Here is a 21,450-nt window from a genome sequence, read left to right as displayed (position 1 = left end):
TAGTAAAGATGACATCCTTCTACGCTTTTGTTTTAAGCACTTTTGTGTCCGGTTGGATCCCTGAGATTATACGCTTAAAAGTGTCAGTTCCAAGGGGGACACTTTCAGTTATTGAACCAGAGGTTTAAAATGAACCAATGCTTTCAATCTGGGCATGGTATCAGTGTGGAGGACATTCAGCAAGGCAGAGGGCATCTTGGCAGCGTGAGGACTTCAGCTGTTTCTCCCCAAAACAAGTGGTTTAAGACTTCTGATGAATATCAAGTGCCCACTCCACCTTTCTGACAGCTGTAGTGGAGAAGGCTGTGGTCCCAGTTTAACACACTGGTGTCCATCTCTTTTCATCCTTAGACAGGTACCCTGGACTGTGAACTCAAGTGGCTGCAGCCGTATCTACCTACTGGTTTAAAGACCTCTTTTTCAGAAATTAGTTTTATGTTCCTCCAGACACACTTTTAGAGTGTGTCATCCTTTAAAACTTTGTATTTTATTTATGTGTCTGGAATTGTTGTTGTTGTTGTTTTTGGTTTTGGGTTTTTTTTTTTTGTATGTATCTGAGCAATTGACACCCATGTGTATTACACAACACACTTGTTTATATAAGAACTGTGTTCTGTATAACCCTATAACAAATATAGAATCATATATTCTGAGCAGATCATGCATAACTAAGCATAAATCTCTTCCCTTTTTTTCATAAAATTTGCTATTACTCTTTTTAAAGGGCCATTTTGCACAACTTCCTGTGACTTCGTGATTTACATACTGATAATTTTCAAAGACTTTTTTACAATTTGACAGTAGAACAAGGAGTTAAATATATGCTAAGTATTAATGATTTTTTCTACTAATGTCAGGGATTCTTTTAATCCTAAATATTTCACACCAAATTTGTGTGTTTTCTTTCATTTGGAAGTATGTAGTCCTAAGAGTTCCCACCAGCTGCCAGTTGGCTGTGCTTCTACAGGAAAAGTAATAAAAAGAGGATCCATGAGATGGTTTGGCTCTAAAAACAGCATAGTCATTGTCTGGGGAAAGTAACACACAAATATTAATGGAACAACTAAAATGTCTAGCACCACTACAGGATTTATGTCACTAAGGACGGGGCGGGGGGGGTGGTGGTGTTTTCAATATGTTGCCACCATCTTCTTAACTGTAAAATAAAATGTTAGGCCTGGCTTGGATGCTTAGATATCTAATAGTTGATTACTCAGTCACTGAACTAGATATGGGAAATAAAATATACTAGATGCTTGAAACTCAGTTCTTGGTCAGTCTATTCCATCACTTATGCATGGAGAAAAACATTTTTATTCCAGTGGTTGAAAATTCGGATATTCTTTCTGAAAAATGAGGTATGCTTTCTAGCAGCAAAAGGAAAACCACATTTATTTCTAGTGGCTGTTAACACTCATTAAATATTGTCAGTTCTTTATTCTAAACAATTGTCTATATTAAACATTTTTACATTATCAGAATTTAATGCATCACTTTTTGAGGGAAATCAAGGGGAGGTCTATACCTGGCTTGAGTGGGCAAAGGATCAAGTCTTTGTGACAAATAGCTTTATACTAATATTTGTATTATAGCAATTTAGGAGACTGTTAAGGGTCACAGCTTTCTTTTGAAGCAGTTTAATCATTATCATGTTATTCAGAAGGCTGATGCTGATAGGTAGAATGGACAATACTGTATAAAGAAAAGATGGAATATTGGTTAGAATATCAATTTTCAAGAACCCTGTTAAATATATCATGTTTGGTAGAGCAAGGGCATAATTTAAATGGACCACATACATAATAAATACAACATATATCTTAGCAATGAAAACTTTTTAGAACATGGTAAAAAAAAAATTTAAAGTTCATTCATGAGCTTTTGTGTATGCCATTTTGATTAGAAATATTCAGTTGTATATCCGTGTTTATGTATATACAGAAAAGGTCATTATAACCCTACTCAGTCCAATTAACACAATGCAAATGGATTTTGTATTCTAATTAAAAACAAAAAAAGTGTTAATAAATCCTGTCAAAATTCTGTCTTCCACTTAAGTGGAAAGCAAATCTAATTTAAAGTTACTGTAACTCTTCAGCTGTTAATTTCATGCTAAATAATTCTTTAAATGTTTCTACTGGTTGTAAATACAATTCTTCCTGAGCAAAGAAATATCATATATAATCTGAAAATGTTAAACCCAGGATAGAAATAATGGTAGGGAATAAAAAGGAAAAAGGAGTGGGGGAAGCATTTTGCCTTTATTGAATGAACTGACTGTTACTCTTTCTTAAAGGGAGACATCAAAGGTTAGGGTTGCGGGACAATTGACAACAACCCATCTTCACACCAATTTTTAATGTAGTAATTCCTCCTAAATAACAAATAATAATAATGGGCTGCATGCCGTCTTCCTGTTTGGGTTTCAGGCCATTCTGGAAATTATTTTTGTTTATTGGATATAACATTTAAACAGTGAAAAGACCTTACAGCAATTTCAGAACTCCTTTCTGTCATAACTACAGATTTCTTCAGAGCTTAGCCAAATAGTACACCAGGTGATAGCTACTGGTGGCCACAGTAATCAGTAAGCTGTGGGAAAGGAGTGGAATAAGTGGGAGAGGGCCGCATATGGAGAGGGAAAATTAGTTTGAATTTGAATGGTGGTTTATGGTAAGCTTAGGAGAGGAGAAGAGTCTGTTCTCCAAATTACAGTTCTCTGCTGTGAGTTCAGCTACTAGAGAATAGTCATCTGTAGGCTGACTGGGGAGAAAAATTAAAAAAAAAAAAGTCTTTATTTTTCAGTAAACACCATAGGTAAAGTTTGTTAATTTTCCATTGCATATTTATTTATAAATAATTTCAGCTCCTAATAAGCAGTATAGAGAGGTTTAGGAACTGGTGTCATGTGGGTTTGATGGGTGGATTGGTCTCCAGTAACCAGCCTTCATCAGATAAGCACCCAGGTAGCAACAGGATGTCAGGAAGAGCACTTGAACCTGACAGAGCATGTGGCAAAGGAGCTAACAACCCACAGCAAAGGGAATGGGCATCTTGTAAAACTTAGGTATTGGTAAGGCTGAAATATTGATGTCTCCTTTTAAGAGGTCAAAGCAACACTCTTTCAAGGAAAAACTCTACAAATCTTTATTAGTTTTATTCTTATGAAAGTGTTATAATGCCTGCTGATGTATTTTATCTTCTGAAGTCTTCAGTTATGAAGAGTCACTGCTTTCAGGTGTTTAAGTGCTACACAGAATTGTTTCCAGTTACCTATTGGCAATTCCAAATTAAGATTAGCAAGGCTCCAGTGAAAAATAAAAAGCCTTGAAACAGATATTCGAAGGGGAAATTTTTTTTTGTTTTCTCTTGCCTGTCTGCACAATATCGATATTATTTTCTGGTGCTGTTTCTTTCAGAGAGTTAATCTGTCCTTCGATTTTCCATTTTATGGCCATTTTCTCCGTGAAATTACTGTGGCAACTGGGGGTAAGTAGCTTTCTAACCACTTTGAGTAATACGAGAAGAGTTTCTTACACCTATTAAAAATACCTTTTATAACACCTGTATATGTCAAGAGACAAACTGCAGTATTTGTTTAGGAGATTTTGCTTTCCACAAAAGGAAACATACAAAATATCAATATGATGAAAAACCTCCAAGTGCTGAAGTTGGACTGTTCTAAAACTCTCTCATCGTAAAACTGTTTACTTTTAAACATTTTCTGTTTAGATATTCCCCCCAGAAATCTTTTGTGCTTGTCTGGAGAAGTTGCATTTTCAGAGGTATTGCTGGTGCCAAAACAAGGAGGGAAACAGTTTTTGCCTGCATGAGGTCCGGGCATTTATTATCCAAACATAAGAAGTGCTGCTAGAAGTACATAACTTGTCACCTGGTAAGCAAACCCATTTTAGTGTACTGCCTTGGTGTGGTACAGTGTCTGTAAAAGTATGATGGCATTCCTCTCCCCCGTCTGTGGGGTAAGATGGGAGGTATGGTACATCTTAAGCTCTTAGTCCTATAGTTCTGGGAATCACTGATGGCTCGTGGTTAGGTTTTCCCTCCCACTCCTGCTCACATTGATCTCCTGTGCTAGGAACAGCTAACCTCCCACTCCACCTCCTTGAAAGACAAAGAGGAGACCAGAGAAAAATGAAATATATGGAAGACAACAAATAAGAAAAAGGAGGAGGAGTGATGATCAAAAAATGAGAACAGGGAGGCAGAGGGCAGTATCACAGGCCATACACCCCATAACATTCCCTCATCCTTGAATGTGTCCAGCAAGTTCATGGACTCTGGCTGGTGTTGCTCTTCCTTAGAGTTGAGACAGGCCAAGTAGACAGAGATAGGGGCCACCAGCACCACGACAAATCCTACCCTAATCAAGATTTCTCTTCATGCTATGGGTGGCCATCTGGCCAGAAGTAGGGGATGCCTATGTCCCACCGGAGTTCTGAATGGGGGTGGTGTCACTTAAAGATTAGGGAAGAATTGCAGCTACTGTCTCAACAAGAGTAGGAGCTGGAACAAAGATTTCTCTGTGTTTGAATCCTCATTTTACTATAAAAGTGGAAGAGTATAAGAGATGGGAACAGCTGAATAAAGGGTGTTATTAAATGGTTGATTTGCAGTCAGAATGATAGAAAAATATGCAGACTTATGGGTGACTTCAGTACCAGGGTTTTCTCTTCTTGATCAGCAGTGACATTTTGATGCTGATTTGGATCAGATGAGCCATGAACTACTGATTGAGACTTGTCTGATTTCCATTCTGCTTTGGTTTTAGTTTCATTTTGGTGCTTGATGATCAATGCCTAGATCTGTATTTTTCTAGTAGAGGAGTTGCGTTTGTTCCAGTGCCAAAAAAAGTACATGATCTGTGTAGCATGGAAAAATGGGTTGGGATGCATCCTGCACAGCTAAAATAGTAGTAGTGGAGACAGTGATCATTCTGGAAATATGCCCTTATTCTCATGAGTGAACTTGGTTCCTTAAAAATTTATAAGGTTCACTCTTCCTCCAATTAATTTTTCATGTCTGGTCATTCTGCTGGGCCTTCCCTTTTAATGGATTTTTACCACTGCTGTCACTAGTATGCTGCAGTCATCAGTCCCCCCATCTGCCCCCAAAGTCTTGGGAGTAAAGATAAGCTCCCAAGGAGAACTTTGTAGTAATACGTTGTGAGGGAAACTTTTTCCTTTTCCTCTTGGTGTAGAGCATTTGGGAAATTTGGGTGGTTTGGGGTTTTGTTTTGTTTGGGTTGTTGCTTTTTATTTATTTAATTTACTTTTTAAAACATGTAAGCATAGAAGAATAGATGCAGCTCTACAGTGCTCTTGCTCTTAAAGCACACAATGATGATTCTGCTTTTCTTTTTGCTCCATTTCTACTAAATAAAATCATGCTGTGAATAATCTGTGAATGTTGTTGAGCTAAATAGGACTTTAACATCAGTCCTTTTACTCAAGGCCACTGACATTAGCACAGGGATACTTCTGTCTTTATATGACACTTCCATGATTTTCAGCCTCAAAATTAGGCATGAAAAAGTAGGATCTGGTCAGTAATAGCTTTGAAAAATTGTATCTTGATAAAGCCCAGTAACTGTAAGTTATCCTGTCGATCAAGGACAGGATAAAACCTTTTCTACAATTTTTATTCCTAAACCCATTTAGAGGGAAAAGATTGATCTATTTCTGTCCTAGCTCTCTGACAAATGTTTTGCTCTGGCTATATTTGAAAACTTTGTCACAAGTCATTGGTTGTACAGTGACCTTGGCTGGACATCAGGTGCCCACCAAGCTGCTTTATCACTCTCCTCCTCAGCTGGACAGAGATAGCGAAAATAAGATGGAAAACAAAACCCTCATGGATCAAGATAAAGGCACTTTAACAAAGCAAAATATTTTATTCTCTACTTCCCATCAGCAGTCAGTGTCCTGTGAAGCAGGGCTACAGTATGTGCAGCAGTTGCTCCTCAGGACAAACCTTGTAAATAACGATTCCCCCTTGCTACCAAAACCTTGCTACACAAACCTAATATATACAATGTGGCTTATAGCCTGGCAACAAAGGATGAAAAGAGGTTCCATGTGCCCTTTATATTGTATGCTCTATTATTCCTTAGTAATCAAGGTCTGCAACGGTATTACTGTTATTATAGATCTGGACTACTTCCAGAGGTGGTTATGAGATCCAAAGCATGAGAGAGTTAATGTGTACAGGCGTCCCACATGACAGATGTCCACTTCCTGGAGAGCAGTATATGATTAATTTTGCTAATGACAACACTACAAACTGTTTTTACTTCTGAATCATAAGTCAAATAACCTTGTTGAAAGGAAAGTTGAGGACAATGGCACATTAAATCCCTGTCACAATAAAAATGTCTACCAAAATGGTTTCTGCCATTCTTCATGGAGGGTGCATTGTGGCACAGTAGGGTTTCCAAGTTAGTTAAGATGACTTTGAAATTGCTGTTGTGTAAAACTCAACTTCTTTTTTTTTTTTCTTCTTTTCTTTTCCTCTCTTTGGCTAATATTTGTTTTCTTTTCCAAATGGTTTTGATGATCTGATGGCAGATTAGGAAAGGAAGGACAGGGAGTTAAAATAACTAGTTCGAGGTCTTCATTCACTGTTGTTCTTAGCTTGTATTTGATAAGGCTATTGAATTCGTAACTAGTATATAAGAGATCTTATAGTAGGATTAACATAGAAATGTTTTAATTTATGGTTCTTTGTGGTATGAACATCCATCTCCCCACATTCCTATAGGGAGCATTTTTTTAAGCAACCTCTGAAGAGCAATCAAAGCCTTAATAATAGTAGATAACGTAAGAAGCTGAGTTTTGTTTTCCAGGAAACTTTCTAAAGTTGGTGCTCCACAGGCCGGAAGTGTGGTTATGTCTGTAATAAGCCACTAATTAGTGAGTCATGTTGTGAATGTCAGGGAGCTAAGTACATGAAATCTCTTTGTTGCCAGTCATTGACATCCCTGTGGCTGTGGAGGTGGGAAAACCTCCTCTGTGCTTCAGCTCTCCAGGCATTAACACAGCCCTTCTCACAGGAGACCTGGAAGTTCTGTGGTCCTGCATCCTACTTAACATGCAGCAATGCTTCATACTTGGTTGTATTAATTTTCTATGCTCATGGCAGTAAATTCCTCTTGTTTATTTTCTGTGGCTTATTTTTTTGCTTATTGGTCTATGTTTCCTAGTGTAGCTTTGTATCAGATACTGTAAATTATTTAGCAATATTTTTCCTTGTATGGCATCTTTCATTGTTACATTTCTCTATGTTATTGGTATGGTTGTAGCAGCATTGCAGAGGAGGGTGGTAGCTAACCCAGATTATTATTGATTTTCATTGAACTTTATATTTGTTGCCTGGGATTGTTGTGGTTTAACCCCAGCCAGTGGGATAGAGGAGGGAATCGGAAAAGTGAGAGAACTCTTGGGTTCAGATGAAGACAGTTTAATAGATAAAGCAAAAGCTGTGCACACAAGCAAAGCAAAACAAGGAATTAATTCACTGCTTCCCATGGGCAGACAGCTCTTCAGTCATCTCCAGGAAAGCAGGAATCCATCACACATAATAGTTACTTTGAAAGGCATCATCATTCCAAACATCCCCTTCTTCATCCCCCAGCTTTACACGCTGAGTGTGACATTAGATAGTATGGAATATCCCTTGGGTCAGTTGGGGTTAGCTGCCCTGTATATATCTCCTCCCAGTTTCTTGTGCACCCCCTTGGTGGTGGGGTGGGGTGGGGTAGGGTAAGGAGCAGAAAAGGCCTTGACTGTGTGAGTGCTGCTCAGCAATAATGAAAACATTCCTGTATTATCAATAAAAACATTCCTGAATTTATCAATGGTGGTGTTCCAAAACATAGCCCCATACTAGCTCCTATGAAGAAAATTAACTCTTATCTTAGCCAAAACCAGCACAGGGATTAAAAAAGGTTTTAATTTTCAATTTGGGAGTTTATCCTGATAGTTCAAATCATCAGAGTTCATGAGGGGTCTTAAAGCAGTTTTAGTCTCTGTACTATCTATGGAATAACAGAGTATTGTTGTATAAACCTGTAAATCAAGAACATTCAATAGAACCAAACTGCTGAGTAACATAAAACATTTTTTATTTTCACATTTATCTATAGATATTTGGAAGCAGCAAGGGAAACAGCAAATAAAAAAATAGTTCTGTATTATCATATACTGGGAAAACAATATATGGTCATGGAACTTTTCTCTGGAATTCTGTCAAGGAAATAGTTAAGCAGTTGTTTATAAGAGAATACCTTACGTCTGCCAGATTTTACTGGACAGTGCAGACAACTTGGCATGGGTACACTTCTGATATTTTATTAGGGAATCCTTCAAGGTATCTTCAAGTCTTTCTTTTTTTAACATGTCGTTTGACTTTTTGAAGGTAAATTTGTCTATTTCAATAGCAGTCATATTTTTATAGGTAGTGTTTACCCTATTTTGATGTAGTAATTTGTGCTGCTTTTTGAACTAGGATCAGTTCAGCAACATTCTTATCACTACATTTTTTTTTATTATAACTTTGTCATCTTCATGCTGGTTTAAATAAGCCTATGCAATCTTCCTGAATTAATTCCTTGGCAGTTGAGATTGAGGCATTATTTGTATCTAGAATTGATAGAAAAATAATGTATTATTACATCATAAGGAAAATTCAGTTATTACTGTCAATACTGTAGTTATCTTTCCTATATTGTCTGCCTACTGTGATAGCTGCTGTAGCTAACATTGAGTACACTGATAGAGTTTTCAGGCATAACTGTACCATCTAAGTGTAGCAAAGAGCTTTCATTGTATGAAGACATAATTGCTTTTGAGGTTGGCATCTTGGGCAGCTGAAGTATATATATAATCTATTATTAATATTTGTTGGGAATCTAGCAGACAGGGGACATGTAAAGAAGAATAATACAAAACCCCAAGCCCGTTAATGCCTCAAAGGTAAATCTGGTTATCATGTTACTGTATGGGACTGACAACAGAAAATTTTGATCTGTGCAAAATGTGGAACCTAAATGAATGGGATTGAAGGCAGGAGCTGGAAATTTGCTTAACCCATGCTGGACTCACCCAGATTGTAGGCATCTCGGTGGAAGTCTGAGTTAGGTTTTTACAGAGATTAATGCTACTAGATGAACTGTACCAGGATGAGAAGATGCTGACCATTAGGGGACAGGATGAGTGAGAAGAGGAGGTTTCCTGCTGGAGTTGCAGTGTTCTGTTAAGGAGCCAGGGGCCCTCTGAGGTAAATGAGCTGGAAGAGTTTCTACACTGAAAAGGTAAGAGTATAGCTGGATGTGGTTTCAACTGACAAGGAGTGCTGGATTGTAGCAAGGAGATTGTATTGTCCCAGAAAATTTAGAGGAAAAAACTTCAGAAGAAACAGATGGAGAGAGAAATCAAGCTGGAGGTCACTGCTGTTAGGATAAGTAATAGCCATTTAATACACTGGCAATGTTTGCAGTAGCTTCCAGTGGGGAAGCTGTTGTACTGGTATTGAGGAGCACAGATGAGTGGCGAAAGAAAAAGAAAGGTGTGAGTGAAAAGGTGAAACTTCAGTGTTGCATTTCTTTGGTGCTCTATATTCTCTATCATGCAGGTTATTATATTGGAAATAAGTGTATTTCTGAAGATATGTGAAATTTGAAACAAGAATACTAGATAAATAATAGAAGAATACAAAACAAATAATTGTGACAGGCTTCCATGTGGAAAAATATGAAAATCAGCATGCTTAATAGTAGGTAAGTTACACTAGGAAAACCACAGAATTGCAGGAGTATAAGGGACTGTAAATTGAACAACAACCACCTGGTAACTTCTAGTAGGCAAAGATCATTATCTACTCCAGCAACCTCTGAACATGTCCATAATTGCCTGGATATCACATGAAAAATTCAATATAAAAGACACATCCTTACAAGCATAACTTATAAAACATATGTTATCAGGAAGTAAGAAATAAAAAGTAACATAGAAAGAGGATGTTAGTATTTGAAGCAAAGCAAAGGGGACTGAGTGACATGGTTATTGCTCTGTGAAAGCATAGCTAATTCACAATGGGTTGATCATCAGTAGTGCTGGGAGAGACACTATTCAATGAAAGTGCAGTCTGAAATAACTCTGCTATGAACTACAGGCATGAGCATAGCCTGCAGGAAATCTTAGAAGTAAAACAAACAGGTTATATACGAAGAGTAAAATTTCTCTAGCTGTGCCAACAGCTAGATCTGTGTTTGTCAGCCTAAGTTCATATCCAGTCAACAGACATGTAATGACACAGCAAGTCTGTGAACACTGAAGGCAGACCTTTAAGTTGGATGAATGGCATCCTGTGTCTAATTCTGTCTATGTATCAATTTATATATATATATAGAGAGAGAGAGAGAGAGAGAGAGCGAGCTACAAAGGGTCTGGTGTGGTCAGCTCATATATAGATGTTTACATTTTTAGGTTTATAAAGCTGAGTTGACTATTGAGGCATTTTACCAGCTAGCATGAAAGTGGCTCCAGAAATGTTCACCTACCCCTGTGTAACAGTAAATGCACAAATATGGGAAGTCAGGAGAAACTGGAATTCAAAGATGCTACAGAGAAGAAAATTAATTGAAAATTCAGCTTGTAACTGCTAAACCAGTTAAAAGATAGCTAAAATGGCATCTTTTAGGCAGTCAAATCATAGCACTGAAAATAAAATGCTTTGGATGTTTCAAACAACCTGGAATGCCAAAGACAGCATGTATTGGCCAAATATAACCAAGGATATTAGAGGGCTGATGGGTGTGTATGGGGAGAACAGCAGTAGGAGCCAACAAAAATGTGCAAAAGGTTTTGAAGCAGAGTAGGAATGGGTCTTTAAGAACTAATCCATGTATTATCTCATTCCTTTTGCTTACTGCTCAGAAATCTGGAAACTAGACAGCCTGTCAGACACTTCCACAGCAAGCAACAGACCCAAAGCACTGACAAATTTCAGCAGGGCAGCAGACTATTCCAGAGACACTTGAGGCAATGACTCCTAGTTATCCTGTAGTGAGTTTCTGACATTTATCTGAGGATGGGAATTTGGACACACATAGCCAGCCCTGCTGAAGTTGTAGCAAGCATTTGAATTTATAAGGACTCTTTTAAAATCTTGTGAGACAATTTGACAAATCATTCTTCAGTAGAGGAACATTCCTGAACAGTGGACAAAGGAATTATTTGAAATATTTTTTATGGTGGTGATGCTGCCTGAGCATTTCTACCACTGTTAATAACGGAAGGAGTAACAAAGAAACAAAAAGGCACCTCAATATTAAGCTTGTAAACACAATCCAAGTGTGCAGCAGAGGCTGGGATCTGCCCAGCTGGGGAGCAGGGAAAGGGGCCCTGGGGGGCCTGGTGGACGGCAAGCTCAATATGACGGAACAGTGTGCTGCTGTGGCAAAGAAAGCCACCAAGATGCTGGGTTACATCAACAAGGGCATCACCAGCAGAGATAAAGATATCCATATCCCACTCTACTTAGCACTTGACAAGCCACACCTGGAATACTGTGTTCAGTTTTGGTCCCTGCTATGCAAAAAAAGATATAGACATATGCAGAGAAGGGTCACAAAGATGATCAAAGGACTAGGAAGCTTTTTCCTTCCCACGAGGAAAAGCTGAGAGAGTTGGATTTGTTCAGCCTTCAGAAAAGAAGGCTCAGGGGAGGACCTTGTCATCATGTTCTTTTTGAAGGGTGGATACAAGATGGAGACTCCCTTTTTACAGGGAGTCACATGGAAAAGATGAGGGGTAATGGGCACAAGTTATTTCTGGGGAGATTCTGATTGGACACAAGACGAAAATTTTTCACAATGACGCCAGCCCCCAGGGAAGTGGTGTACTCCCCAACACTGGAGACTTTTAAGTTTTGGCTGAACAAGGTGCTGGGACACCTAGTCTAGGTCGTGCTTTGCCAAGAAAGGTTGGAGCAGGTGATCCTTGAAGTCCTTTCCAATCTGGTGTTCTACGAAATCCCACTGTGATTGAATCAAAGTTGCTAATCTTCTGAAACTGGGATCAAGAACTCTTTGTACGATTGTTACCTCCTAAGGTCAGATTGTATGCTTAAAAATATTTGTACTTATTAAAGAGAGAGGTCATCTAAGATACACACAGCTTTTTGTCAAGATTGCTGTTTTACCACTATTGACCCAAGATAAAATCAGAGGCATTGAAGGCACTGAAATAAATTTTCCACCAAAACCTGATGTTATTATAACCTGTGCTGATAAGCAGCTGTGAGGTACCTGAGCATGGTTTCTAAACCCTGACCAGTCAGGATAAATGATTCAAAGTCATCTTTTATTGTTACAAGAAAAAAAATCACACTTATTCCAGCATCAAACTGTTTGTAAGTGTGCATATAGCTTGTAGGAAAGGATCAGAAACAAAAACTATCTTAGGTTGGCTAGCTAGCTGGTTAGCTGCTTAAAAGTTTAAGTTCTGCACATAGATAACACATTTGAATTTCCTTTTGGACATTGAGTGTGTATACGGGATTACACTATTCATGTTTAATTGTTCTGTTTTCAATACATCGGAAGGGGTATTATGAAAAGTAAGTACCGAAGTGCAAAGAATTCTAATATAATTTGTATTGCATTTTGTAGTACTTCAGGGAAAGAAGATCAATGAAAGAGGAGAGAGTATCCTTTTGGGAAAGGAATAAAGCCTGATGTTGCGGTGTGTGTACTTCATCTTTTTTTGTTGGCATGCAGAGCAATACTTCTGAGCAGGAGGGAAACATGTCCATTTAACTGGTGGTGCTACGGAAAGAGAAGGATCCACAGGGTTAGGATTCAAGATTGCTAAGGGTGAAGATGGTTGTGAATTTGCAGCCTGGAATAAGCCTTTGTTATTGAAAAATTACCTGGAGATTTCCAGTCCTCAGAAGACAATTATTTTCACATTCATTTTCCTGGCATCTCATGTATGTACTTTCTTAAACTTTCAAAACCAGTGGATGGGTGGAAGTGGAGTTAAGTTTGCCTGGCTCTCTGGAGTATTGGTGTACTAAGCGGAGCATCTTCTTGGAACCTGCCAGAAATCTCAGTAAGGTTTTTCTGGTGGTTCCTGCTGCTTTGGACCCCTCAGCACAGCAGCCATCAGAAGAGAGCTCGTTGATAAGAGCTCCTTGATAACAAAAATTGCCCTATGGGCAACATCTGTGGAATGGCAAAGGTGTTATCAATCAGTGAAACACAGTAATTCTAGCCAGAATTAGTGACTCAGACTACCCTGTGTCTGTTACAGGGGATTGCACTTATTATCAGTGGGTAATTCTCCCTGCAAGGACTGTAGAGATCTGGCTGTTGACTGGCAAATGTCAGCTCACACAGCTGCCTTCTATTTACCTCCTCTGTTTCTGATGTCTTATATCACCATACAGCTGTTAAAACATTTTCTCCCTGTAAAGCTTTCTTTGCCTGTCCTGTCAAGTGTCCCTCCTGGAACTACCTCTCCCATTTCTGTATGGGGGTAGTCCTTCTGTCAGCCTTCCACTGAAACTTTTGTCTTGCTTTCCATCAGTGAACTGTTACAACCCCTACTACTCATGCCTTTATGCTTTATTTTTACAAATTGGATTGGAAACACTTAGGGCAAAGAGAATGCTAAGCTTTAGAAAAAAAAAATCCATATGTCATGAGTTTACTCTGACCTTCATATAGAAAGGCATTTGCTAACTTTGGCTGTGAGGCTAATGGGCAGTAGTTGTGCTGAGGTGGTAACAGGACTTAAAGTGGTCACATTTGTGTTTGTCTGTAAGGTTCTGTTTCGTAGAATAACAGATAACTAGCCAAAGCATTTGCCCACATGTCATGATAAACAAGCACTTAAATAATTTTGCAGATCAGACAATAATAAATGTCTACCTGTTAGTACAGAGAGCCTTCAGGATAGACCGCAACTGCTTCACTGAACATCAGGAAGTTGTTAGGTATAGCCTGTGTCTAAGATGGATTCATCACTTTTTATTGTAGAATTTTATAGTAGGCATATATTTTATGTTCTGCTTTTATAGCAGCATTGCAAAGTTTGCATAATATTGTGCTTTTACAGTATAATAAAGATTTTTAATATGACAAGTCTTTATTTTCCGCACCTCATACAAAATACAGGTTTTGTTTGCTACGTGTGTATAAGTTAAAAAATAAACTACAATCAATTTCTGCCTTTTTACCAATTGAATTTGTAAAAGCTACCGTATATGTCCAGTCTTATAAAATTTTATGTGATTTTATTTTCTTTTCTACTTTCTGACACAATTTTAGCTCCTATTCTTAACATAAAAGACTAAATAATTGAGCTCCGCAAACCCCAGTTGAAAAGCCATTTACCAAGAAAAACAAAAATTATTTCCAAACCAAAACCAGGGAACCAGAAGGAGATGAGCACAATGGGTGATACATTAGTTTCTAATTGAGAGAGGAAATTCCTGGTAAAGAGTGGGAAATAGGCCTTCTATTGCTGTAAGGCAGTACATAAAAATTATGTATTTTTGGGGAAGTCCTGGCTCTGGTGAAATGTTCTCAGTCCACGAAGTTTCTAAGATTTATAAAATAATACTTTCAGAGTATTTATAAAATTAGTTATTAATTACTAATTATTAATTACAGTATTTATAAATTTTGTAGTATTTATAAAATAGATCTCTTTCATACAGTCAAAAAAATACACTGGCAGTTGGTTACAAACATTTTAAAAAAATTAAAATCTTTCAAAGCATAAAGTATTTAGAGACCAAGCATGCTGGGAAATGTGTTGTAAATTCAGCTCAGAGTCAGTATTAATTATTAATCATAAGGACTAGTGTATGTTGCAGCATTTGTAATAGGAGGTGGGGTCTTACTGGTTTGAATTCTGGCCAAATATAAATAAGAGTTGTCCTTTGTTTATTTCTAACTTTGACAAAAGCTCTGTCCTCTTATGTAAGGTAGTGGCTTTTTTTTCTTTGGTTGGTTGATTTAATGTGTTGAACTCCTGACAGTAGCAATTTAAATTCAAAGGGGTCTTAAAATCTTTCCAGAGGCTTGGTTCCGATGTGCATCTTAGTGAAAGCTCTTCCCTTTCATCTTTCAGGGAACTTGTTTTAGGCCAAATCAGGCTGCCATAACTGCAGAATTAAAATTCTGGATGTCAGATCTTGTACATTATGTGATACTACTGCTCTCTGGTGCCACAGCACTATGTCCCATTGCTAATTACTCATAATAGCCAAGGAAACTGAGGTCTTCCTCTACTTCCCATGCTATTATCCATAGCTGTCACAAATTTATGCTTTTATTCATAAAATACTTATGGAATTCATAATATTCCTTATTTTCTGCTGAAATCTACAGACACCTGCATTGACTCATCACTTGGCTTCCACAAGACATGACTGTTAAAATCACTGATCACTGAAATTATATCCTGATCTTACTGCTATTAAAATGGTCTGTAAAGCTCTTTGTGTTGCCATAGGATGTTTTCCTAGTTGCCTATATTTCATATCAGGGCAACTCTCCAGTTCAAGACAGCTGCTTTGTTCTGCCATGGCAGGTAGCACTGATCCTCACTGCTGCTCCTCTCTGAAATACTTTATGCTTACAAGCTGTAGAAGTGCAACAGTCAAAAGGTAAAGTGTCAAAGTCTGTGGGGTTTTTATTCCACTTATATGGGTAGTATCAGGTATAAGAAGATAGTAATATGGGCAAGGTTTCTGAGAGTGTATTGACAAAGTGCCTTTAGTTCTGTCAGGAAAAGGTACTAGAAGTACTGTATTTGGAAGAACTCATAAACTAGTATGTCAATCCAACTAAATGGTGTTTTTAAAGCTGTGATTAGGCGACAGTCCTATCCCGTTAATAATTTTTGTTCCAGCACTGAAGGTGTCTTTTTCCATTGCTATGTTGTGCAGTTTAATACCTTAAACAGTACTTCAACAGCTGTTATGGTGGTGTATCACAAAGTGTTTAAGCTAGTGCAATGTTAGTACAATGGTTAAGCATTTATGGTATATTACCTTTGTAACTTAATCTAATGCCTCTCTCTGCATTGCATTAGTTTTAGTGTAGTCCAACATGATGCAGTGATACCTGGTATAGATGTGCTTATAAAGGCCTGATTAAAAAAAAAAAAAAAAAAAATGAAAAAAGCCTGAAGAACCTTCATTTAAAGAAAAAACTTATTGTAAAAAAATAGTAAATGAGAAATGTAAATCCTTGAAACAATGTCCTGTTTTGCAACTTGTAATATCTTGGAAGAGTAGCTTATTTCTTACCCCTTTATTTTGCTTCTAGCTTACTAATTTGTTGGGTCACTGGCAGTATGTCCAAAGCAATTTTAGCAAGTGACATTGGGTTTGTTTTCCAGATGCATTAGTAAGTTTGGAGTTTCTGGTTGTTGCACTGTAAGTAGCTTGCTGTCTAAAAGAATAGTTTGGAAGCTTACGCAGGCTTAATTAAAATCAATGAAGGATTTAAAAGCGAGCACTAAAATTATTGCTGAAGAAATATAATTAACAAAGTAAATTGCATCCTAAAACAGTTCAAGATCAGCCCACAGTGACCTACTGCCAGTCCTCACTGATGAGAAAGCAGGAAATATTCTGTGAGAACCGAAAGAAGGCAGTAACAAAACAGACTGGAGCTATCCTACTTGCGGCACAGCCTTACATTAGGAAGAGGCTATTTAGTCACTTAGCTTTACATGTTACCAGCAGCATTATTAAAAAAAAATAAATATAACTTTCTTCTTGCTATTAAGAGTATCTGTTTTGTTGCAGCTAAAGCTCCTAATCACCCATAATTTCCATTTCCTAACTGCATGTCTGAAGAAAGACTGCTAGAGAGCATGAAAAGTACATGGATCAAGCTATGCAAGCCTTTTTATGTTTATTACTTCAGATAAAGTATTCTAATTCCCTACTTGGGATCTCTCAATGTCAGAGGAAACGTCTGCATCTGGAATTTTGTTAGCATCTCTGACAGATGGTATAGGGAATTCAGATTTTCTCAATATCTCAACCTTGCTGCAGTGTGGATGTGATGACTTTCCCTCTCTGACTCTTGGAGAGTCTTAAGGAAAGCAAATGCTGCTACGTGGTTTGCATGATCACCTTTTGGAAAACAGGGTGCACACAATTTTGACTGAGTCACATTATGAAAAATCACTTGTCCATTGCCAGCTTCTTCATTATAACAACATTCCTTCCTTGGTAACAGCCTTGTCTCAAGCTATTCCTTGCTAAATTTATTATCCTTGCAAATTGTTTAGATTGATATCAGTCTGTTTTCTGAAACCAGGGCCATTGAAATAAACATGTTTCCATGCACCTTTGTCAGTTGGAATTGGGACTTCAATTTCTTCACTTGCCTCCCACTCCTTACCGCTTGGCCTTGGCTCAATTCACATCCTTTCCCCTTCCTTCTCTCACTGTTGTCATTTAGCTATGACATCGCCAACCTTCAAACTTTTTCATGCATATGCTTGTTCCAGAGGAAATGGTTCTAGGTGTGAGTAGTGGAAAGAAGCATTTAGGACTAAATAATAGTCTGCTTCTTATAGAAATCTTTGGAAAGACTTCATCAGAGTAACTTTTTTTCTTCCTTGTTCCTTCTTGAACTGATAATTTTGTTACAAAGCATTGGTTTAATGATCAGAATGTGTCATGAAAAACTGACCAAATAGCAAATAGTATTGTTTTCATGGAAAGCTTACTTCAAAACTAGGCATTTGTTTTCATGGGTTTTAGTTCCATTTACTTTGAACAGCTTCTTCTGTTCCAGATTATTGCAGTGACTGTTCTAGACTGGGCATTTATTTTAGAACTCCTATCAGAAGCCCATAATATATTTATAATTTCACACATTATGTGTGTCATTTTGATAGTGACATTCAAATAGACTCCTACTACAGCCTGGAAAAGCAGCTTGTCATTATGTCTTTCTAGTGGGCATCCAGGAAATGGTAAGTTAGCCAGAATTGCTAGGCATGGGGTTTTTACTCTGCTTCACAGACCAGTCCTGATCTCAGCTCTTAAAAAGAAGGGGATGAGTAGAGAAGGAGTTAGGGCCATCAATGAAAATGCACTTCTCCTTTGAGTGTTAGTGGGTTCAAAGCTACCTTATGTTGCCAGAAACAACATTGGTATAACATTGCAGGCAAGGTCTGTCCTGCAATTCCTGCTAGAAGCGTTGTAATCTCACCTAGTACTTCACTACAAAATCTGTTCAGGCTGAAGCATAACCTTTAACTTTGCTTTTAATCAACCTGAAAAAAGAAAGCTAGCTCTTCTAAAGTGCCTTATGCCCCTCGATGCCTGAGGCCAGTTACCTTGAAAAATCCTTTTGTAGCTATTTGCTCAAGTAGAAATGGTGACTGCTGATTTCAAGCCGCTGCACGTGGCAGTCTGGTGCGTGCCTGCACATCTGAGAGCAGAATGAGCCTAAAGGCTGTTGGAAGAGAAATTGACTGGTGGCTGTTTTAAGAACCCAAGTAGTTAACTTGCTTGCTAAAAGAGAGTGTGGTATTATCCTATTATTTCTTCATATAAGTAAATGCTTATTAATTTAAGAATTCATTAATTGAAATGAGGTAGCTGCATATTATTATATCCTGAGTTGAATGTCAGTAGGTGCGTGATTTTTATATCTCTCTGGTTAGTTGCAGTGAAGCCAAATAAAACAATTAACAAATTGTTAAACAAATTGTTAAATGAATTAAAATTGACAATCGCTTAACAGTGCAATAAAAGTCTATAAGCCTATTCTTTGTTACCACAGTTCTGCTTTCATTCCTTACATTATGTGAGGGAGGCATGAAAGAGAAAGGAATAAAAATATCTATGAAATGTTGACTAAGATTCTTAAATTCCATCTCTCTCAATCCCATACACTAAAATAAAGATTTTCCTTCTTTCTATTAGATTTCTATGAAATGTGATTAGGAGACATTATACATGTTAATAAATTTTACTTTCCAGGTCCTATCCCCTAATTTCTCCTCCTCTCAGAAAATACATTACAACCGATATTTTTAGAACAAAATGTGTTTACTAACCAATGGCCTGCATTTATTCCCTGAGGGCTATTCTGTAAGCCATTACAGCTGAAGACTTTTGGGTCTCCTTAATGATCAGAGGTTATGTGATGTGTGCACCTCCTTCCCTGTCCAAATCATACATGTGACTGTTTCATTTCCTTCACTTTAGCCTCTCTGGGCTGTACCCATTTTCAAGTGTCAAAATAGGGTTAGGACAGCAATGGCATTACGTCAGTTAAAAAAATTTATGTCCATATTTTCAGGGAAAAAAATGTTCAAGCCTGCTTTGAAACAAATTCTGTTCTTAGCCATCTTACTAAATTATTTGCTTCTTTTAAATAGCAATGTGAAAGAGAAACCATTTGTTTACTTTGGAGGACACACACTAGCATTGCCCATAAACAGCCAGCCAGCAGCTTGACAAAAGATTTCTCTTTAAGGAGAGTTTGAGATTTTACAAATACTTTTTTCATGCTGCTGCACCTCTAGCTTTTATGATGATTTTATATGTTAATTCCAACTTCTAGTACAAACATGAACTTCTGATAACAGAGAGATGAGAAAGCTGTGCATCCAGCTGTGAAAATGTCCCAGGAATAGTATGTGGCATTAGTTCATATGTATTCACTCAACAAATAGAGAAACATTTTGGTGGAGCAGTTTGCATCCTCTGGTACTTCTCAGCATTCAGGGTGCCTTAAAATCCATGCCTAGATCTCAAAAAAAAACACATTTATTCCACTTTCTAGATGTAGGTTTTTCATCTATTTCCATTGAGGGGGGAGGTAATGGAATGGATGTTTGAAGCATTCAGCTGGTTTTACCCTACATGAAGAGTAACTCAAGTAATTCTTACCAAGCACTCTGGGCATTTGAAGGAGTATTTGGAGTCATTTCATTGTCTGAGACATGCTGTTTTCACTGCTAGCTAAGTGGGGTTTATTCTGTGATCACTGGCTTTGAGAAAACACAATTTTGATGGAAATGCTAAATGGAGCACGAGTAATATATATCCTTAAATGTAAGCACAAGTAATATATATCCTTAAATGTGTATCTTAAATGAGGGACACTGGCACATTATAGCAGTATAATTATCTATTATTCCTATAGGTTTAATTATGTTTTATGTAGCCCAGGAAAGAATGGTAAAATGTGGGATTTCTGTAGTAAATAACATTTTTTTGGCTTACTGTGAAATAACATATTAATGTAAAGTTGGGACAGTGTGAAAAAAGATTCTGTTTGGCAGGCTGTCAACTTGTCCTTTAAGCCAGCAGGCACTGAAAGTGTATTTACTGGACAGCAATGTGCAACAGGTGGCCTCCGAAGATAACAATGTACCAGGAGAAGCTTCAGTCAAAAGGAAATGTAAGGAGGAGCAGGCAGGAGAGCTTATTTTGAATAGGTTTACAGAGATCTTGTCGTCTCATTATTATTTTCTGTGGCAGACTAGCACTCCTATTAATATTCTGAGTTCAACTAATACAGCACCATTCTTTAAGTATGTTTGGCAGTCTTTTTTTGTTTTTCCTAATGACTTTCTTTAAGCTAATATCCTCCCTAGCACACACAACTGCAACTGTGCACTTAATATTATGATTTTGAGTCGTAGATCAAAGGGTCAATCAAAAGACAAATATTTTGTCCTTGCATCCTTCTGTGTGTGTGTTACCGCACGTTCTTTGGTCTCATATTTTGAAGTAATAAGATGCATTTGGGCATGACAGAAAGTCGCATAACCTCCTAACTTGGTGGAACCCTATCCCCACGGGTGAGCCAGACAAAGCCCCAGCCACTTCTATAATCTCTGGTGTGTTGGTACCAAGAAAATGGAGGTCCCTGCACAGTTCCTAAAGGTGAAGGCCTGGATGGGTTCAGTGTGTCCTGGATGGTCTACTTGGCCTTGATATTGAATGGCTGTCCTTTTGTGTGGAAACAGGCAGCAGCTGATTCAGGCAGATGACTGTCCAAACAGAGCTTATAGGAATTTATGTATTCAGAACAGTATTGAAATTGTATCTTTATGTGGCCACAGTAAAACTATAAACTCACAGATAATTTCACTGATTTGGGAATTTTTTTTGCTAGAGGGAAAGAAAAAGAAAAAAAATCTGCAACACAACCATTTCTAGGAATGTGGGGAAATGCATCTGATCATGCATATCCTTATATGTGTTTGTTTATATGACATCAGGATTATGAAAAATGTGAGTTATTTAAATTGCTGCATAGTCATGGTAGTATAAATCCATCTTTAAGAGCATTACAGTAGTTGATGTATGACCAGACAGAAAAAAGTCTCATTACTAGATTGCTGCATGTCATAAAACTATGATGAAAATTTT

The 21,450-nt window shown here is 37.7% G+C and overlaps 1 protein-coding gene across 2 annotated transcripts in view; it reads left to right on the top strand.

Annotated features, from left to right (window-relative positions):
* Positions 1-21,450, top strand: part of PLXDC2 (plexin domain containing 2) — a 259,999-nt gene that overhangs the window by 137,283 nt on the left and 101,266 nt on the right. For both annotated transcript variants that reach the window (XM_062633687.1, XM_062633688.1), the window contains one exon: positions 3,420-3,489. In XM_062633687.1, coding sequence (XP_062489671.1) covers positions 3,420-3,489 — 70 coding nt within the window. The remainder of the gene's footprint in view (positions 1-3,419; positions 3,490-21,450) is intronic.

Source organism: Pezoporus occidentalis, unplaced genomic scaffold (assembly GCF_034315485.1).
Source record: "Pezoporus occidentalis ecotype Australia unplaced genomic scaffold, CSIRO_AGI_Poc_V1 ctg40, whole genome shotgun sequence".
Lineage (NCBI taxonomy): Eukaryota > Metazoa > Chordata > Aves > Psittaciformes > Psittacidae > Pezoporus > Pezoporus occidentalis.
This window is presented reverse-complemented; position numbering and strand designations above follow the sequence as displayed.